General features: G+C 35.8%; 2 protein-coding genes across 5 annotated transcripts in view; both read right to left on the bottom strand.

Annotated features, from left to right (window-relative positions):
- Positions 1-2,709: 2,709 nt before the first annotated feature.
- On the bottom strand, positions 2,710-7,994 carry LOC138705300 (uncharacterized). Of its 2 annotated transcripts, none has more exons than XM_069834151.1 (2): positions 7,847-7,994; positions 2,710-4,463 (listed from the first exon to the last, which is right to left on the bottom strand). In XM_069834151.1, exon 2 carries the CDS (start codon positions 4,429-4,431, stop codon positions 3,595-3,597), a length of 837 nt encoding a protein of 278 aa, XP_069690252.1. In that variant the 5' UTR covers positions 4,432-4,463; positions 7,847-7,994; the 3' UTR covers positions 2,710-3,594. The 2 variants fall into 2 exon arrangements, with proteins under 2 accessions (XP_069690252.1, XP_069690251.1); XM_069834150.1 differs by having other exon boundaries at positions 7,777-7,934.
- A 7,781-nt stretch (positions 7,995-15,775) lies between these two features.
- Positions 15,776-22,027, bottom strand: part of LOC138705281 (collagen alpha-1(II) chain-like) — a 105,615-nt gene continuing 99,363 nt past the window's right edge. For all 3 annotated transcript variants that reach the window (XM_069834138.1, XM_069834130.1, XM_069834149.1), the window contains one exon: positions 15,776-19,000. In XM_069834138.1, the coding sequence (XP_069690239.1) occupies positions 18,854-19,000 (147 nt within the window). In that variant the 3' untranslated portion in view covers positions 15,776-18,853. The remainder of the gene's footprint in view (positions 19,001-22,027) is intronic.

Genomic DNA, 22,027 nt, shown 5'->3' with positions numbered 1-22,027 from the left:
GAAACGTCAGAGGCATGTCGAAAAATGGATAAACGCACAAACAAAGATTAAAAGGAACAAAGGTGATTCGTACATTAGTACGAAAACATCTCGACATGTGCAAGCTCGCGGTATAGGTCCGCCATGTACTTGTGGATGCTTCAACCCGTTAGGTATGGAGAAAATACAACCTGTATTTCGCAATTTCTGGGAGTTGGACGATTATGACTTCCAGAATGCCTATGTTTCTAAGCTCGTAACCAGTGTTGATGTGAACAGATGTCGCATTAAGAACAGGCCGACCTCTCTCAGCTGGTTTTGCCAAAGAGGTATGTCACTCCAATAAAGCTCACTTCTGATAAAGTAAAGGATCTGAAAACTCTCCTTATCTATGTGCCACAGAACGTTTCTGGATGACGTGATCAGCAAACAAAACGTGCAACTAACAGTGACCGACTCAGAGGAACATCTTCATGATGAGACCACTTTTGATAGCAAGGGTAATAACATGACAGACATCTACTTATTTTTGTTTATTAATAATTTCAGATACTTTCAATAATATCACATCACAGTGAGATTAAGTGTTTTATTTATTATTATTATTATTATTATTATTATATTGTTATTAATGTCTGCCACTATTGAGTTCATTCTACGCCCTTTGTTTTTTCTAATATACTGTTTTCAAATTATTATTCCCATAATATTGATGAATTCATAATGTCATCTATGATCTGATCACTATTAAGTTGTAATATTAAATTGGACAATTGCAATTTTCAAAAAAGGTATTTGTTTTTCAGTGTACAAAGTAATTATCATTATTTACAGACATGTCCTTGGAGGCTTCGCCCTTATCTCGTTTACAGATAAAATACTTTGAACATCGATTATCTCTACAGGTATATTTGGCGGGTTCGCCCTTCTTTTACGGAACACCTCATATTGAGCCATCCAGGAGTTCCAAGAATCGTTGCAAGGACGCGATTATCATCGTGTACCTTTCAATTGATATTTCCTCCTCCCTTCCCATTGATTGATTCATTGATTCATTGATTCATTGATTCATTGATTCATTGATTGATTGATTGATTGATTCATTCATTCATTCATTCATTCATTCATTCATTCATTCATTCATTCATTCATTCATTCATTCATTCATTCATTCATTCATTCATTCATTCATTCAGCAATCCAGGTACTGCAAGAGCACTCATCATGAAGCTACAATCTTTAGAGTTTGAGAGTGCTTCTATTTTTGTTAATGACTCTTTATCTCCTTAAAAATGATTTATTAGTGAAATAGTAATATATTGACTTGCAATAATTAAAAGACATAGGCTATATTAACAAGTACCCTTTCAGAGTAGCCTATGCATTTTGAGTTTAAAGTATGAACGTTATAATAGTACGTGTGTAATTATTGCTGTTCTATTGTGCAATTGCAATGTATTTTATTCTAGTATTTGTTTACATATCAGATTTCATCTATGTATTAGACTTATTTCCTTTGTTGTTATCGGTGTCCATTAGTTGATTCATATATTAGTTACGAAGACAAATGTACCAAAGTGTCCAATCAATTATAATCATATTTCAATCTAACACTTTTTTAATTAGAAGAAGTAAATTTCCTTCAATTGTTAACTTACTCCATTTGTGTAGTTAGAAAATGTCATCAGAGTTCCTCTATGGTGAAGTGTACTTGGTGTTCATCCTATATATCTGTGGTTCTGTCTAACCAGCAAATAAGGCGCAACCGCTTGAAAGTCGAATATTCGGTTGGATGCTCAACCTCGCCGGTTGTTCTGCGACCGGTCGAATATAAACCGGTTCTAAGCGCTATTCTGCAGCTCTCTGCTTTGAACAATACAACAGATACTTCGTACATGAAATTAAGTGAGTTCTTCCAATAATGAAACGGACATTTCGTATACAGAATTTTGTGATCACTTCAGTAACAAAACAGAACCTTCGTGTGTTTTTTTTTTTTTTTTGTTCATAAAAGAATAAAATCATCATATCATATCATAATTATCATATATCATATCATATCATATCATATCATATCATATCATATCATATCATATCATATCATATCATATCATATCATATCATATCACATCATGCCATATAATATCATATCATAGGGGAGACTGTTGTACCTTCAGCATAGTGTACCTTTGAACATTTTTTGTTTTTCAATTTTTCCTGCTACCTAGAGAACTCAAACTGAAGTAGATTGTAGAGAAAACCTTTAAGTAGCTCTGGTAGTAGTTTCGGTTTGATTTATTGCAAAGTGTGAGTTCTGTGGATAAAACCATTTTTTAATACCAAATTTAAACATTTCGTTCATTGATGTATGTTTTCCAACACAAAACCAGATTGTATTTGTTATTATCAATCAAGTACAGTGTGTTCCCTATCATCTGGTGAGTAATAACGTATTTTAATTTCCAAGATTTATTCGAATCTCTAGTTATGGCAGCCATATTTGTTTAAACGTGCACCCTCTTGTACCTTTGAACAAAAAACATCTTGTACCATGGAACATGTTCCAAGGTACACGATAAGTTACTATCGGTTTTTGTTTTTATTTTATTTTAAGATAATGTCACGAACTAAGTCTGGAGTTAAGAGGCCCCCAATTGATCCAGATGCCTTGAAGAAAGCAGTTATTGCTCCTCCAGGAAATAAAATCTCAATCAGAGAAATCTGCTCTGGTTTATGATTACAAAGATTTTACAAAGATTTTATTGCAAGCAAAAATTACATACAATAACAAATATTTTACAACATTATTGCAATACTCGTATATGAATATTCTTCAAAACTCGTAATTGATTACCAATCTCATAGTAAAATAGCCTACATATTACAATTTATTGTATAAATACAATGTAACTGGGTCACACCCGAAAAAGCAAGACGCTATATGTATTACATTTTGTGATATCTTTCAGTAGAAGAATATATTCTCTGTAAATCCATGTTGCGATAACTTCAGTTAACAAAACGAACATTTAACCTCTCTTAACAGCCACACATCACTACTGCGTGTTCAGTTCAAAGTGTGTCATGGCTCGCTGTATGTCGTCATGTGGCTAGCCGATGAGCCTAGAGAATTCAATCTTCCTACATTTCCGCAGAGGTGTATTACCTATGTGCCAGAGAAGTTGCCTAGCAAGTACGGCATTCATTCAGAAGAGTACTTACTGATACGTACCGTAACGCCGGTAGTGGCAGGAATGTGAACTGTTTGGAAACACGTACTGAGGTGAGTTTTTTCCTTACTGTCGGGATATGGGGAGAAGGTTAAGACTATTACTTACGTACAGTATTTGTTGACATTAACTTCGACGGTCAACATGGACACGGAGCATTTGATTTGTGTTGTGGAATGTTGCCGTACGCAACCGATGATAACAAATACCCTGCGTACAACTTGCCCGCGCAAAACACAGTTCGAAAGAGGTTATGGTAGCACACTGACCGTACAGGCCGCCATCTGTTGCTACGACGTTCAAGTTATATCGTACGCGTTCTCAAGTTCAGATTGAACGCCTTGATTAATAGGCAACTTCTGTGACATAAAAGCTGAAACTCGCTTCAAATCGCTGACTCACCAACAGTGACGTCATGACACACTTTGAAATGAACACCCAGTATACTGTGTTCATGTGAGGACACACTGATGTTTCTGCTGTTTTCGTTTCTTTTTCTTTTTCTTTTCTTTGTCATTCTTCTTCTTAGGAGTGTTGCTGGACACATGGCTTTTGCTCCAATCGTTGTCATCGTCACACGTGTCGTCACCACCGGGATCATTGTTGTCATCGCCACACGTGTCGTCACCACCGGGATCTTTGTTGTCATCGCCACACGTGTCGTCACCACCGGGATCATTCTTGTCATCGCCACACGTGGCATCAGAACTGGGATCATTGCTGCTTTCATGATGCGTAGTGCTGCTATCATTGTGATGCGTATGTCCACTGCTTTTGTCATGATGCGTATGCCCCGAGGGGCGATCGTGATGCGTAGTGCTGCTATCATTGTGATGCGTATGTCCACTGCTTTTGTCATGATGCGTATGCCCCGAGGGGCGATCGTGATGCGTAGTGCTGCTATCATTGTGATGCGTATGTCCACTGCTTTTGTCATGATGCGTATGCCCCGAGGGGCGATCGTGATGCGTAGTGCTGCTATCATTGTGATGCGTATGTCCACTGCTTTTGTCATGATGCGTATGTCCCGAGGGGCGATCATGATGCGTATGTCCACTGCTTTTGTCATGATGCGCATGCCCCGAGGGGCGATCATGATGAGTAGTGCTGCTATGATTATGATACGTATGTCCACTGCTGGTATCATGCGAAGTGCCCCAGCCACTGTGACCCCCACCACTGTGATGCCAACCGCCGTGATGTCCACCACTATCACCTCCATCACCACCGTCACCACCGTCACCCATTGTTCTTCTGTAAAAGAAATAATTCAATTTGTACTACGTATAGGCTACTTTATGCTGCGTTGTGATATAACCTTCGTCACAACTACCAATTCATTCATTCATTCATTCATTCATTCATTCATTCATTCATTCATTTTATTCCATAGATCTTACATGAGCAATGAATTTTTTTTACTAGGTTATTTTACGACGCTTTATCAACAGCTTAGGTTATTTAGCGTCTGAATGAGATGAAGGTGATAATGCCGGTGAAATTATTCCGAGGTCCAGCACCGAAAGTTACCCAATATTTGCTCATATTGGGTTGAGGGAAAACCCCGGAAAAAACCTCAACCAGGTAACATGCCCCGACCGGGAATCGAACCCGGGCCACCTGGTTTCGCGGCCAGACGCGCTAACCGTTACTCCACAGGTGTGGACATGAGCAATGAAGCTTTAAGATGTGGAACAAGTCAGAATTTTACAATATTACAATTACAATTTTTTACAAATTTTTGTAGTTTTACAATTTAGTAATTTTCTACAATTTTTACAATTTTGTGAAATTTTTTTACAATATTTTGGCAAGATGTAGTGAGATGAAGTGAGATGAGGTGAGGTCCGAGGATTCACCAAAATATTACCCGGCATTTGCCTTTTGGTTGGGGAAAACCTCGGAAAAACCCAACCAGGTAATCAAATCAAAGGGGGGTAATCTAATCAAAGGGGTTGCTGCCAAGGACTCGCCATAGACTAATAATAATAATAATAATAATAATAATAATAATAATAATAATAATAATAATAGCTATCCATTAATGGAACCGATTACCTCTGGTTGAGTTTTTGGCTGATATGTACAGTGTTACGGTATGCTTGCCTTTTTATATTGTTATCCGACAGAATTAAAATTTAGCTATTGTTTCCTCTGTATATATTTTGTAACATCGTTACCGGTGTATCAAAAACTTTAGCTATTTTGGTGCGCATGCGTCGATCCACCTCCACCTCCTACTTGAATGTTCAAGGGGAGGGGGATAGAGTAGTGATCGTGGTTGGAACGCAGGGTTGCCATACGTACGACTATTTCGACTAATTGCACGAGGTACGACCGTACTCTTTGTCGTACGCAATTTTGTACGACTATTTACTGAAGGGAAAAATAATTGGCAACTTACAATATTGGTTTAAAATAAAACTTATGTTAATTCGTCCCTTTGACAAGTTTTCTTCATTTATTATGTCCTGGACTAATATCGAAAAAAAAAAAAAAACATGCTTTTAAGGGGGGGATGCTTTGAAAATCGATCTGGTAAGTATGCTTGCCATGTAAGTCATAATAATTTGTCATCTTGAGCTCTATATAGGTTTCAAGTATACGGCGCGGTTAAATCAAAGTAATACAGGTTTAATTTTATTAACTTCGTTGTTTGTTCGACAAAGGAAGTCTTTTATTAATGAAATAGTACCTCAGTAACATTAACGCGCCGACATTATAGAGATGCCGGGTTTGAGTCGACTGTAGACCAGAGATGGGCATCGTGCCTCACTTGAGAAATAATGCCTCACTGACCTTCACAGAGCTCATCGCTCTGAGTGAAATCATCTTCGCAGTCCCCGTTACTCCCTCACGTAGCTCCTAGGCGTGGGTAGGTTCTATATCAGTTTCATAAGCAATATCAGTGGTGGCATAATAACGTTATCAAAGCAGTGTGTACGCGTTAGAAAACGATTATTTAATGAGAAATGGGAGGAAGAGTTTTTTTGCTGTTTAGAAGGGGAGAACATACGATGTATGTTAATGCTCGAAAATCCTATTAGGCATTAATAAATTTAATATACAACGACATTACTCCTTATGTGATAAAGAACATGCTGAATTAGAAGGTAAGACAAATTAAATGTTAGTTTTCTTACTATTCCGAAGAAAATTTATGATCTTAACATTTGCATAGTATACTAAATACGACATTATACCTTAAACACTCTGCATTAAAAGGTACGAGGAGTTAAATGTTGTCTGTACGTATTATTTCCAAAAGAAATTTATATAAAATAATATCAAATGTGCGTAGAAAACGAAATATGATTTTCTGAAATTATTTTAGGTCGAGAACGTGCAAATCTATTAAGTAATCTTGATAAACGCCAGAATATTCAAGAAAATAAACGTAGACAAGGTGATGGAATATTATAGGCTAGTTACGCAATTTCTCTCCTGTGATTTAAATCAATTCAATGATGGAACAATAGTAAAGAGGTTTATGATTAAAGCTGCCGAATTAATTTGCCAAATTGAATAAAAGTTTTCGAGTCTCTCACGTCAACCAAGCGCTTTCCTAACAATTCGCCACTGACGGCCTTAGCAATTACGATAAGGTGACGCAGGTCACAGCAGTTTATATTTCCCATCCTACTCTGCAGTCTCCTCTCCTAGTAAACAAACTATTTCAAATCGAGTGCCTCACGTAACCGAAAATTATGCCCATGTATGCTGTAGACGAATTATTTTGATGTAATTTTCAGCCGCCGCATTTATTGATACTAGAATAGTCCTATCTGCCGCCGCGCCGGTCAAAGATCAAATTTCTGCTGACTTTAAATAGGCTATAACAAAGTTGTTTCTAACCAAGGGACAAGCACGCTTTACGGCGACGACAGTGTTGATGATGAAGAAATGGGTGGTGATTTGTTTCAATGCTGAATGTCATTGTGGATGTGGACAATAATTAGTAGCATTTTAAATTCGAACTGAAATTTACTGGTAGATATATATATATATATATATATATATATATATATATATATATATAGGCGCGGTTATATCAAAGTAATACAAGCTTAATATTAACTGCCTTGTTCGTTCGACAAACAGGTTATATAAGTTTATTTTCCGATTTTTTATCAACTGCGCAATAACATGAAAGTGATAATGCCAGCGAAATGACTCCAGCTCCGAAAATTACCCAGCATTTTCTCTTTTAATGGGCTGAGGGAAAACCCGGAAACAACATCAACCAGCTAACTCGTCTCATCCAGGATTTGAACTCGGGCCCGCTCGTTTTACAGTCAGACATGCTAACCATTACTACACAGCGGTGGACTAGAAATTCATTAAGAAATTGAGAAATGTACGACAATTTTATGCTGAAGTACGACAATTTTCATAAATTAATACGACGGTTTCGATTCCCTTATCTGGCAACCCTGTTCACACGTCGCAGTACGAGAGTTGCGCAGTCCCCCCCCCCCGCAATGCTGCGAACGTTGCGACGTGTGACTGTACCTCAAGAATGAAAATTACAATTTAACCAAATGTTTTATTAGTATGGGTCGCTCACCAGTCTATGTATTGGCTTATCAGGACGAACAACTGATTACAACGAACCGTTGTCAATTTCCTGCACACACCTTGCAGTTTCTCACTTCTGCTCGCTCCAGCTCTTTTGCTACGACTGCGATGACATGATGCCGTGTCTCAGCTGTTTAATCGGGTGACGTATCTCGATTACAATCTGGGACCCGTTTCACAGTCCTTACAAACAACAAGTAAAAGATTACAAATGCTTGTAAACTGTGTTTCACAATGTTATCTTATCAATTTGTAAAGTTTGACGTACTTCACAAAATCAGCTAAAGAATTTACAAATACGCATTATTGGTTATGCAATATCGCCAACGACAATTTACAAAAATCGCTAAGGACCAGAGCTAAAGTCGCTGTAGTTTTACCACTATCGATACATGTGTTTATATTTTGTACTAAAATAGATTATTATAAGCTTGCTGATTCATATTTCATCAACAGAAAATATAAAGTATTGTTAAAAAAATAGAAGTATTTAGATTTTTATATATTGGCGACAATGGAGTTTCATATGATGTGATTGGTCGAGTATACCAATACGTCTATTACTTAAATGACCAAATATAGTCAAATAAGTAAATAACAGATTTGGTCCACGTACAAATGCAATTGATTATATATATATATATATATATATATATATATATATTTAAATACTTTACACTTGAGCTACATTAGGGATTGCAGCCCGAAAGAGCAGAAGCTCGTGCTCGGGCGCAGTTCAGATCAGTTATACAAAATATATCACAAAAGTAAGAGAGTTCATTGAGCACAATAACATTAATAAGTGGTAAAATACATACAGCATGTAATAATAGGGTCTATATAGAAATAGAAAATACAAAAGTACATAAATATTAGATTATCAATTTTTAACTCAATTAGCTTAAACAATTAAATAATTAATATGATTTGTTTCTTAAATCTGTGTGTGTTAAGTGTACTTGGCTCAAGGTAAGCTCTAATTAATTCATTATATATTTGGGTCCAAAAATCTGCTGTGTTTTAATCCAGCAGTTGTGTGGCATTTCGGAGTATTTAGAAAGAAACTGTAATTTTGTCTCTTATGGTATTCGTGAGGATCAAATTTAAATTGATTGTGGTTTTTATGGAAGTAAATCAGCAATGTTTGTTTATAAATTTGTTCTAGATTTGATACACCAAATTCTTCCCAGATTTTTTTTAACCCAGATAAGACTGACGTCCTACATATAGGACACCGGACGTTTCACACAAATATGATAATAACATTGACTATGACAGACTAAATATAAGAAAAAAAATTGGAGGCAATTTATAACACATAAGGATTATGGTATCATGATTGCCGACTATGAAAATCTTACACAGCAATGTTAAAAAAATAAAACGTCCGGGTCCTATATATAGGACGTCAGTTTTATCTGGGTTAATATTCGGCGTTAGCAGCATTACCATTGTGCCCGCCACTTTTGCTCACTTCTGTTAGACGCTGACTAAACCCCAAGGTCAAAGTGCGGTCGGAAGTATTACGTCAGTGGAAAGAAACTTCGACCAAATCTTCCTGGCTTGTAGCTCAATACCTTAATCGCGGCTCCTCCTTTACAACTGTACAGTAGTGGCAAAAAAAAACCGGACCGACCCTTGTAGCTGATTTCAGAGCCTTGTTCACTCCAGAGCACGATAGACTGGTAACTAAGACCTTCGTGGTTCGAATCCTGCTTTGGAAGGAAACTTTTTTTGTTCCTTGTTCAAATGTATTCTCAATTCTTTTCGATTGCTGGTAAAATTCATGTTCTGGGAATAATAAGTTGATTAAGTAGTAACATATCGCTGCAATCGAAAAGTATTTGGAATAAATTTGAATAAGGAACAAAAAAAAAAGTTCTTCCCAGGCAGGATTCGAACCACGAAAGTCTTAGTTACCAGTCTATCGTGCTCTGGAGTGAACAAGGATCTGAAATCAGCTACAAGGGTCGGTCTGGTTTTTTTTTTTTACCACTACTATACAATTAATATACATTCATTATGTGGTGCCACCTTGTGTCACCTCTTGCTTTCGAAAGAATTTCTTTTCGACCGTACTTTGTCTATTTTTATCTTAAGTCCAGAGTTCACTGTCGATTAACAATGAAGACACTGTCACTTTCAGTGTATTGTAAACATTTTATTTGTGACTACCAAATAGAATGTTATATTGCTTATAATATTACAAGTAGATATCTAAAAAATATGGTTTTATGATCAATGTTATTTTTCATATATTAATGACAGATTACTCTGCATATTTAAATGAATGTCATTGGCTTGAGCTATTGAGTGCAGTGTTTCTTCCTTTTGATCTTGTTACAAATACGAGTAGTATTAAGTCTACTCTTGTTTTGGCAGGGATATTTCCAAGCCGAATTCCTTTATTGTATTATAATATGATATATTACACTGCGTAACAAATTTTAACTTGTTTTTTTTTTTCTTTTTTGCGCTGGGCATGTGATACATGTTTCCTATATAATTTGAGCCTCCCGAATACGAATATGACAATAAAAACAGTTGTTGGTTACGGATTTTGAGAAATTTTCGAATTTATATCTGTTCAAAATACTGCTTTATATAATGACAGTAAGATTAAATATCCACTGTTCAGAAGATTACAGCTTTCTTTTCTGCATTTTCTTTCATACTAAGCATCAGATAAATCACGAGATAAAGTTCAACAATACTCTGCTAGCATATTGGTACTTCACTGCATTTGATATATATTTTTTTTCCATAGGCTTACTTGAAATTTCTTGATGAAAGCGCTCACCATGTTCATCACTGAACTCGTCACAATTCTTGGGGGAAAAGTCAAGATGGAACTGAAGGAAATGAATTTTGTACGAGATCGTGCGTATTTGCTTGGTTTCCGCACAAAACCAATCCGCGGAGAGTCTAAAATTCCCCATTCAGTATTCCCAACCTAACACACATAACAATTTCCCTCTTCTTACCGCTTAAGTGACATATTGATTTTACTGCTTTAGGCTTTTAACATATTATTTTTAGAGACGTTCGATATAGTAATAATTATAAATTGGAAACTTACCACTGTAATTTCACCTACATTGCACTGTTAATTATTGTTTTTAAATATTTGCAAAAATGAAGTAAACTCTACAACTCTATTAAAGTTACTGCATTCGTGATGCAAGTAACATTAAGGAAGCCGTGAAAAAATCAACAATATTCCAGACTCATCATAGACTGCGCGAAAAAAAAGACAGACGTATATCACGGCCTGCTGGAGTATAGGAAACACAGAAAACATTTTAAAGCAACAATGTTGAAGATAGATATTTTTGTTTTGCAAATTTGCCGTCATTGAACAGAAACCAAGATGGAGATTTCATTGCAACTAATTAGAAATTCCTTTCAGGTATGTAATAAACGATCTTCGCACAAAATAATGTACGATACACGAGCGGTATGTTTTCTTTCAATTCTCGGAAATTAAAAAAGCTCAACTACGTTTCGCTTTTTCAAACTTTTCCTCGAACATGAAAACTTCAACATACCGCTCCTGTAACGCATATTACTATTTAGGGACATGGTACAACCCATAATTTCATACGCCAACAGTAAATTTTGCACTAGTTCTTCATAGTTCTCGCCTCTACAATTACCCAGAAAATTTAATACAACCTCCTTGAATGCAATCCAGGCAGCTTTTTCTTTTCCTTCCAACAAAGATTCGAAGTGATTTTCCTTCATTACTTCTCTAATTCGTGGTCCATTGAAAACTCCCTCTTTTATTTCGAGTCATTAATAGCAGGAAATATATTTAAATACTCCAGTTTTATGATTCATGCCTTTAATAAAATTCTTTATTAACCCTAAATTAATGTGTGAAGGGAGTAAAATACTTTACTTTTAGGTACAGAGGATTGATGTATAATATTTTTTTTCCCTGGCTCTAGGTTACTGACAATTTTATTGCACTAATTATTTCCACCTATAACCAACATATTCAACAGTAGTACTTTTATAACTATATATAAATATTTTAACAGAAGCAGCTTATTTCATATGTAAAAAAAATATATATATAAAAATTTACCAAAATGACCAAAAAACAAGTTGAAAAACAGCATAAATTCCTTATGAAAGAAATGTTAACTCGTTGGACAATAGGAACCAACCTAATATAAACTATCCTAACTTAACGTAACCTGAACAAACCCGAACTACCTACACAAAAGATTTCAGCCACTCTTCTCGGAAAAACACAGAGACGTTTACGTGATTTATCACTAGAGCTATCAGATCTTATCACACTTGAGAGATTGCGATATGTCTTATCAAACTTGATGGACTACGGTATCTTACAAGTCTTTGTTGTTGTCCTCGTTGATATCTATATCTATCGTAGAAGTGGTCGAATAAATTGTTCTTTTTTCCACTTTTCCGCCTAAATGAATGACGCATCAAGTGGAACAAAGTGGAGATAATACTGAATGGCGCCAAACTAAAGTCAAAGTACATAAGATGAGCACAGAGCATAGATGATTCAGTAAGTATTTTATAGGCTCTAATCAAACCTGCTCTAACTTGTGTATTATCATCATTGCACCCGTCACTCTGTTGACACATCAACGAGAATTAAATTTGTGTCTCGAACATGCATACTAGAGTCATTTCTCCAGTCACATATTGGAAGCATGTCTGTATGAGACTGTGTGGGAATATCTTCCAATCTATGTAGACTAAATCCAACAATATTATAAGAACGAAAATCAGCTGTAAATGTCAAATATGCCATGAAATTGGGACATTTTGATGCCTGTGCAAATTATTTCGGGACGCGAGATGCAATGGTCGAAATCGGTACTGTCCCGAGAAATACGGGACGGTTGGCAACCCTACAGTTATTGTGTCAGTTGTGAGCAGACTTCGGCCTAGGGACACAGAGTAACCAGTATGAGGTTTAGAGTACACGGAGTATAAATGACGTCATGACCCGTGTGCAATCACCCGACTGCAACAGGACAGGTGGGTCCGTAATGTGCATTACCGTTGTGTGTATTGCTGCTTGGCTGCGGTACGTGTAACAGGCTTCGGCGTAGGGACACCTGATTGAAGGTTACAACTCACGTTAATACTTTAATGGTAGACATTTATTGTCTACACTAGGAATGTACTGTATATACTGCATCTGTACAGGGTGAAATATATTTTGTGCCGTACTGTGACGGACTGTTTACATGTTGAGACACGAAGTAACCGCTCCCACTCCACTCGACCAACACAACACTATCTCCGTGCGTTCTGAACTTCATGCGTTTCTGTGCCCAGGAGCGAAGTCTGGTTATGAGATTCAAATCTGTCTTCGGACAGTTGATTAAGCAACAACGATATGATATAATTACAATATTTATCTTCAGAATTTGCTACTCTAATTTAGTTTTTAAACTTCAAACAGAAACATTTTATTTTCTATCTTGTTTTGAATTAGGATTCCGTTCTTTTAATTCTCCTTACACTGGACAGTTAATTTTTGTGGACATTAGAAAATGTGATGGTAATGGGCAACCCTTTTTAATTTAGATTTTATTTGAATCGGGGATTGCAGAAACAGCACATGTCATGAAAGCTAAATTTTTCAGTAGACACAAAAAACGGTATTACTGGTGGTAGACCACATCATTGGTTATAGTACTGGCTTCTTCAGACAGAAGCCTAATAGATGTGTCGTTTTATGCCAAATTTATTGGAAGCTAATGAATTGTTAATGGAATAAATCAATATATATTAGCTTGACATGTGCTGTTTCTGCAAGGAATCAAAATTGTAGTATAATAATTTCAGTTCAACTAAAGTTTATTTGTCAGATTAGGGATATAATATATGCATAGACCTACTGTGTACTTAATACATAAGTTGAACATATAAATGAACTTATTTTTCCACAATAGGCCACTGAAGAATATTATTGTAAAATTCTTGATATTCATTTGGTATGTAACGCATTAGTTTGCGTATATCATCAAGCATCTCCCTTTGAATTGGCACGATTTTGTCTGGATATGCCAATGAAGAAGGTAAATGTGGTATTCTCCTTTCTACTTACAAGCAAACACTCTCATGGAGGCAGATAAAATAATTAATCTTTTCTCTTACATCATTTTAATAATGTAAAAAGAAGTGCTTACACAAATTTTGGCCACTCGAGCACAATTACGAAGGCCGTAAAAAATAAGTTTGCCTGGGGCAGTTTACAGAAAGAGAACAAAATTTCATGGAAAGTTTTATTGGAACAGATATAGCAATTGTTAAGTTATTTTTCAACGTATTCACCACCAGAATTGAGACATTTGTTATTCAGTGGGATCAGTTTTTGTATCCTTGTGTCGTAGATGTCTGCCGTCTGGAATCGGAACCAATGTGTGGGCATAGCCTATGTCTTTGACATGAGTTATTTCTGCGCGCTTCCAGGATTTGACAGGTCTCCAAATGTGAGACGGCTATGCTATGTGGTTTCTGCATGGAATGTTAGCCCTTTATCAACAGTCCATGAAACTCGAATAAACTCATTTCGCCACAAATAGTGACATGTGCTGTTTCCGCAATCCCTGATTCATTTGTAGTCTCTTTAACTTCGAAGTCATACGGCGATTGTCTGTTGGGAATGGTACAGTATATTGAATTTCCTTTTCATGTTTGCCATCCAGAATGGTCAATATGAGACATGTTCACCATCAGATATTGCGAAGTCTGTAACTTTGTATTGGAATTGGGAACGAATGTAGCATTTGGCTTGTAAGTAACTAATTTTCATGTTGATTTATGATGGAGGAAATCTTTAAAAACTTCAAACAAATTCACCAACCACGGGATTTCAACGTGGTATCTCCAGAATGTGAATCCAGTGTATTATCACTGAGCCATTTGGCTAAAAATTCGGCACTCTTGCTTACTTTCCTTGATTCACATTTGCATCATAAATGTTGTATCTATAGCATACATGGGCACAATTTTCTGTTACGTGAGGCACTCGACTTGAAATAGTTTGTTTACTAGGAAAGGAGACTGCAGAGTAGGATGGGAAATATAAACTGCTGTGACCTGCGTCACCTTATCGTAATCGCTAAGGCGGTCAGTGGCGAATTATTAGGAAAGCGCTTGGTTAACGTGAGACTCTCGAAAACTTTTATTCAATTTGGCAAATTAATTCGGCAGCTTTAATCATAAACCTCTTTACTGTTTCTCCGTCGCTGAATTGATTTAAATCACAGGCGAGAAATTGCGTAACTAGCCAATAATATTCCATCACGTTGTCTACGTTTATTTTCTTGAATATTCTGGCGTTTATCAAGATTACTTAATAGATTTGCACGTTCTCGACCTAAAATAATTTCAGAAAATCATATTTCGTTTTCTACGCAAATTTGATATTTTTTAATAAATTTCTTTTGGAAATAATACGTACAAACAATATTTAATTCCTCGTACCTTTTAATGCAGCGTGTTTAAGGTATAATGTCGTATTTAGTATACTATGCAAATGTTAAGATCATAAATTTTCTTCGGAATAGTACGAAAAAATAACATTTAATTTGTCTTACCTTCTAATTCAGCATGTTCTTTATGACATAAGGAGTAATGTCGTTGTATATTAAATTTATTAATGCCTAATAGGATTTTCGAGCATAACATACATCGTATGTTCTCCCCTTCTAAACAGCAAAAAAACTCTTCCTCCCATTTCTCATGAAATAATCGTTTTCTAACGCGAACACACTGCTTTGATAATGCCATTATGCCACCACTGATATTGCTTATGAAACTGATATAGAATCTGCCCACGCCTAGGAGCTACGTGAGGGAGGAAGGGGGACTGTGAAGATGATGTCACTCAGAGCAATAAGCTCTGTGAAGGTTAGTGAGGCAAAAATTCTCAAGTGAGGCACGATGCCCAAGTATGATCTATAGAAATAAATAATAAGACCACAGTAATATTTTATTTTAACGTAAATTTTATTCACTATTTCACAGTACAATATAAACACACTATCCCACTTATTTCGGATGTAAAAACGTACAAAACTGTATAAAAATTTTCATTTTATAAAAATGCTTATATATAAATACACTCGTACAGAGCATTGGTCATTGTTATGAGTGTTTTTAACAGATGGCAGTGGTGTGTTCGGTTAGGAAAGAATTGAGGTTTTTCAGCTGTTATATTGTGACGTATGTAGTTAGTAATCCTGCCCTTAATATTACACACTTAAAAACTACTCAGTAATAAATACAAAGTACTTCACGCGGGTCCTGAATCGGTCCTTAGCGTGCGAACCAAACCTGATTGACTCAAGGAACTCGGGACTTCCAAGCTTGTAGTAAGAAATTTAGCTCAGGCCTGCCGCCATTTCAAGATCGTCCATTGTTGTATTATCCATTGAAAGAACAAATGAAGTTCGAGGAAATCTGATACCATAGAAATATCAAATAGCCTATCTCTTTTTGTTGGTTTTGAATGAATTTTCATCACCTTCTTTGTGAGTCCGATAGCTTTCCATTAACCCGTAGATAAATACGTTATTGAAAAATTTTTAGGCTTATGTCTAGTTGTGATAGGAGAATGTTAACTTCTTTTGACTTATATTATCAGAATGATTTAAGACTTTCTCGATACTCAATGTGGTGGGAAATTCTTTGGTTTCTGCAAGTTGAATGTTTCTAGAGTTGTAATACAATGCAAAAACCCAACAATTTCTCACAAAATTGTGCAAAATTGTTCAATATTGTTCAGTAAAAGAATATAGTTTTCTTAACGTGTTTAATTTTAATTCATAGTATTCTTAATTATTATGCATATATTAACAAATTAACACGATTACAAAAATAGGGATTTTTAATTTACAGAGTGGTACAATTTTCTTGAACCTTATAGGCATTGTCATAACTAACGTGGTCATCAGACAAGATGACGCATACACAATCGCTTGACCTCGTGAACCAATCAGCTTCTTTAAATTGCTGGACATTCAAATAGTTGTAATATGCTTGAATATTGAATCACATATTTCTTTCAATTCGTGGTACTTACTATGATTTGTGTAACAAAATTATACATTTTTATAACAAGTAAATGTAAGAATTGTGACATTCCTTAAAAACAAGCCGAAAAGTTGCCTAAAATATGTTTACACGTAACTCCAATCGACATAGTTTCTTTAGCATCTAACAACATATAAAACAGTTTGAATCTATAAATCATGTGATTGTGTGTGTTCAGAAGCTTTTTGGTTCATATGGCAACGATGTAGAGATATGCTGTTGGCAGAAAATCTTCGATTACTTTAATGTACCGGTATAATTTTTAGACTTCACACTTCCTGAGATCATAGTAGTAACATACAGTAGGCTTAAATCTGCAAAATTCAATATTTCTGCATGAATAACTATGATATATTTAGTAATGCGAGTCAAGATGGGGCCGAAATAACATTTCAGTTTTCATTTCATTATAGGCCTAATACGTGCTACAATATACCTTAGATCATATATAACCGGATTGCTCGGCCTTATAGGCTGTGACGGTAACAACTTTTGTCCTGTTTACTATGCTGCCATCTAGCTATTACATAAGGAGTTACGTCATAACTCCCATTTGACTTGCATTAGCGACTGTACTGCCATCTCGTGTTCGTTTACGGTGGACGGGTGGGGATCCTGGCGGTTGTTCTCTTCAAAATGCTACCGATTTTAACATAGGGATGAGCAATCTGTTTTATATATATATATATATGTATATATATATATGATCTGGGAATATACAGATACTTTTAGAAGCTGTGACTTCCACAAATTTTAGTTGATGACAGATTGCACAAAATTTCAAAAAAGAGATTTTTTTTTTCAAATGTATTCGGAAGTTTAGCTAAACAATAAATAATTGTGGTAAAAATAGTGTCATAATGAAATTTTGTGTGTATAATGAAAATGTTTTGTCCAATATTCGGCAACTCCCACACTTAGGAAGACATCAGAGTTACATTCTTAAAATGTTCTTTTCATGCTGTAAATGACAAATTTCGTTGTAGATATTTCGTAGGTTAGCAAAACACTTGTAATTTAACAACACAGAAAGAAGACACATGATTTTTTGTGAGGTATGTACTCCTAGTCAGCCTATTAAGGCGTACCACGTGACTGCAAAATGCAATTTTAATGTAAGTAACTGCAGTTGGAAAGCAGGACACCTCTACTTTGCTCCGTATCTCAGAAGCCTGTTGGAAACAGAAAACGTTCACCTTGTATGAAGTAACTCTATTTCTTTTCTGTCATGTTAACTGGCATAGTTCACTCGGACCGATGAAGGAAACGAAATACAAGTGAATGTGTTTTGATCGATAAGAAGGCCTAAGGAAACTTGCCTCTTAAATGTAGGCTACTGTAGGCACATTAAAGCTAAAGACACCCCATGCCATAGGAAGTCACTCTTATCCGTATCGTAGCAACTACAAGTGTTTACATATTAATGGTATGCTAACAAGTACAGTGCTTGTAGTAAGATATTAAACCCTTCTTAGAAAATGCGTGCAGTTACATTTTAATAGTATTTTACCAGCTAAATATAATTTGCGTCAGACTGGGTTTGAACGCTCCTTCTTCAGTCTGTAGTGAAATAATTTTTACTACTTTTAATTTTAATTGTATTATACATATTATTACCTTTAATGTTTTCTCACTTAGGCCTAATTATCGTCTACTGTATACATAATGTAAAATCTACAAGAATGAAGTCACGGCGTGCGTACTTCATTTGTTTCCGTGTCCATGTGAGTTGTCTTTCACGGCGACTTATACTATCCTTCACTTAGTTAAGGTGAGCTCTCAAAATATGGCAGCAAGAAATCCATATCTCTTTATAAATGTCAATTTGCTTTGTCCTTCACGCAGTTAAACCGAGCTCTCTAAAGTTGTAACACGAAACCATTATCTTCTTTTTTTTGTTTAGAATTTAATGCAGAGGTAATCACAGTTCAAAATGGCAGATTCCCTCATCGATTTGGCGTAGGAGAAATAGACTACGTGTAGCACACAGGACCGATCTCTATCCAGAAACTCTGGTCCTCGGTTCCAACGTCGCGCACCGCCACGTCCAAGATGGGTAGGCGCGTTGCTTTATCGGTCGTGTAGCTGATCACAGTCTTGGCCCATTCTGCCTTCTTGAACTGGAACATAAAGCAGTTACATTACTAGAATTGCAGGGATCCTTTAGTGAAATCTGTACAATACACACTGTGCCTGTTCCTGTAACGCGGCCATTTCACATGTGCAGTAGCTACAGCACTCCTAGCGGCAGAATTGGGAACTGAAGCACACAGCTATCATAACAGTCTTACTAATAAACTATACTAGACTTATGCAGAGTTGAGACAGAAAACTTTACTAATAAACCATGCAGAAGCGATGGACGTATAAACAGCCTGTAACTATACAATGGGAATTGCTTTGCAGTAGTTATATACACGAAACCCCTTGTTTAAGCGTTGTATATAGAGAAAAAATGGCCGCCCCTCTAACAGCTGTTCGTATCGACTGTCATTTTATGATGATGGTAACCAAAGAAGAACAAATTGAAAAATGAGTTCTATTCAGTAAATACTTAACATAAACACAATAAAACATGTTATAATAACATTTACACAGATTTTAAAAACAAACGTTTTCGCCAATTTTGATTGGCATCTTCAGGTCGTGTAGGTCGAATGGAACATGTTATAAAACGTGAACACTTGGTATATGACGTTAAAAACCGAAGTTACAACTGTAATATCATTTAAAAACAGAGAATAGAATATAGCAAAAAGCCTCTATTCTCTGTTTTTAAATGATATTACAGTTGTAACTTTGGTTTTTAACGTCATATACCAAGTGTTCACTTTTTATAACATGTTCCATTCGACCTACACGACCTGAAGATGCCAATCAAAATTGGCGAAAACGTTTGTTTTTAAAATCTGTGTAAATGTTATTATAACATGTTTTATTGTGTTATGTTAAGTATTGACTGAATAGAACTCATTTTTCAATTAACATTGCACTTAACGGAACCAATATGCCTTTGAAAAAAAAAAGAACAAACCAAAGAACACAGAATTATTAGAATAATATTACTGTAGCTTGTACTCTTTGACCAAAATATAGTGTGGTAATCGATTAGAGCCAGTTGTAATATCGATACTTAACACGCCACACTAGAGCGCTCTACCGGATGCTATAGAGAACCTCAGATATTCTATTATCTTTCGTAACGAAGTAATTACGAAACTATGACGTAGCTGTGTAACAGTTGTACTGTTATACGCGGCGCATGTAGTGATTATTAGTAAGGAATTTACACACGACGTATAAATGAGCTGCTCATTGTATAAGACAGTTAAACGTCTGTATATAGAGTTTTTATTAGTAAGACCGTGAGAGTGCACCATCTCACTTGCAAAAGGAAATTAGAAATCAGTGACATCAGTGGAAAGCAATAACATTCTGAAATCAGAGTAATAATTTCGAGACATTGTAATATTAAAGTGGACGAATGATGTATTTTCACACACACAGAGTTGTTTCCGATCTCTGATAACGAATTTGAATGACGTCATGTGCATCAGGAATCACACCGACAGCTGAATTGCGGCGAGAGGTGACAGACCAGTAGTGAGTGGTTTCATAATCAGAGTGCACGATGTATCACAGTAGCAACGCCCAAGAAAGTCGAGCCTTTTTGGGAGGGGTACATAACAACCCTTTCCGATGCCAAGTACAGTTACGTGAAAATCATAGGAGCCTGCAAAACACGTGGTTTTGTTATTTCCAAGAAAGGCATCTTGTGTGTAGCCTACCTAATAAGACTGGCAAACCTCGGATGGTGTTAATTCCAGAGTGGAAAAAGCAATCAAATCCACCCCCCCCCGTCACAAGTCGCCGCACCCCACGAGATGATACAAATTAATTCCATTCGAGCTTTACCAATCTTATTAAGTACACAGAAGATGCCTTTCTTGTAAATAACGAAACATCGTTTATTGCAGGCTTCTTTTATTTTCACTTAACTGCACTTGGCATCGGAAACGGTTGTTATGTACCCCTCCCAAAAAGGCTCGATTTTCTTGGGAATTTCTGCTGTGAGTCGCCGTGCACTCTGACTATGAAATCACTCCTACTGGTCTGTCACCTCGTGCCACAATTGAGCTGTCATGTGACTCCTGACGCACATGTCATTCAAATTCGTTATCAGAGATTGGAAACAACCATACATACATACATACATACATACATACATACATACATACATACACATACATATGGTGTCTCACCTAACTCTGTGACCTCAAATATTTTCGTAATGAAACAAGATGTGAAAAATCTACTTGCACAGGCATATACCTATGTCAGTGGCACACACAATGGTATGCACAATCCAAAAACTTAAATCAATATGACTTCCAATTCAAAGTTACTTTTTTTTTTTAATGGAACATGTATGTTTTTTTCTATCCAACTGAAAATTAGAGGTACAATTACTGATAACGGAAGTGGTTTTACTTTCCTAAACAAAATAGCCTACTAGTGGCCTATATCTCAAAGAATCTTTACGACTCTAAATTACATCCAGCACGGAAAACGCACTCACAATATACCAATCAGAATATCATACTAAATTGTCTTTACAGATAATACAATATAATATTTGTTTTATTCAGTCTTATGACAAATCAATTATTAAAACAATGACATATATTTCATAACATGTAGTCATTGAGTTTTATACAAAGTAAGTTACGAACGTTTTCGCCCATTCAGGCATCTTCAGGTTCTGTGTACAATATCTCATTATTAATCTGTATGATAATTACAATGATAGTCGATGAGATGAACTGTTTAAAATTGATCTTGATATATATAAAATGTACAAACATATGCATAATTAATTAGTATATTTCAATACTTTAAAATTTTCAAAAAATTTTGACATTAAAGTTTTCATTACAGATAAACACTACTTCAGATCATAATGATATATCACGACAGCCTGTGCAGTTGCCACGTTTTAATAACGTGAGTACATTTGATAATTCAATCCAATAACACTCTTAAGTTCGAAGGTTTGCTCTTTTCTATTCATAATTATATATTTCATATAGAATTCAACATTTTAATGGAATCTACAAAACAAGATCTACACTGAGTATTATGAAGTT

This window comes from Periplaneta americana, chromosome 1 (assembly GCF_040183065.1).
Source record: "Periplaneta americana isolate PAMFEO1 chromosome 1, P.americana_PAMFEO1_priV1, whole genome shotgun sequence".
In the NCBI taxonomy this organism is placed as follows: Eukaryota; Metazoa; Arthropoda; class Insecta; order Blattodea; family Blattidae; genus Periplaneta; species Periplaneta americana.
Note: the sequence above shows the minus strand (reverse complement) of the source record. Positions and strands in the feature narration are given on the sequence as shown.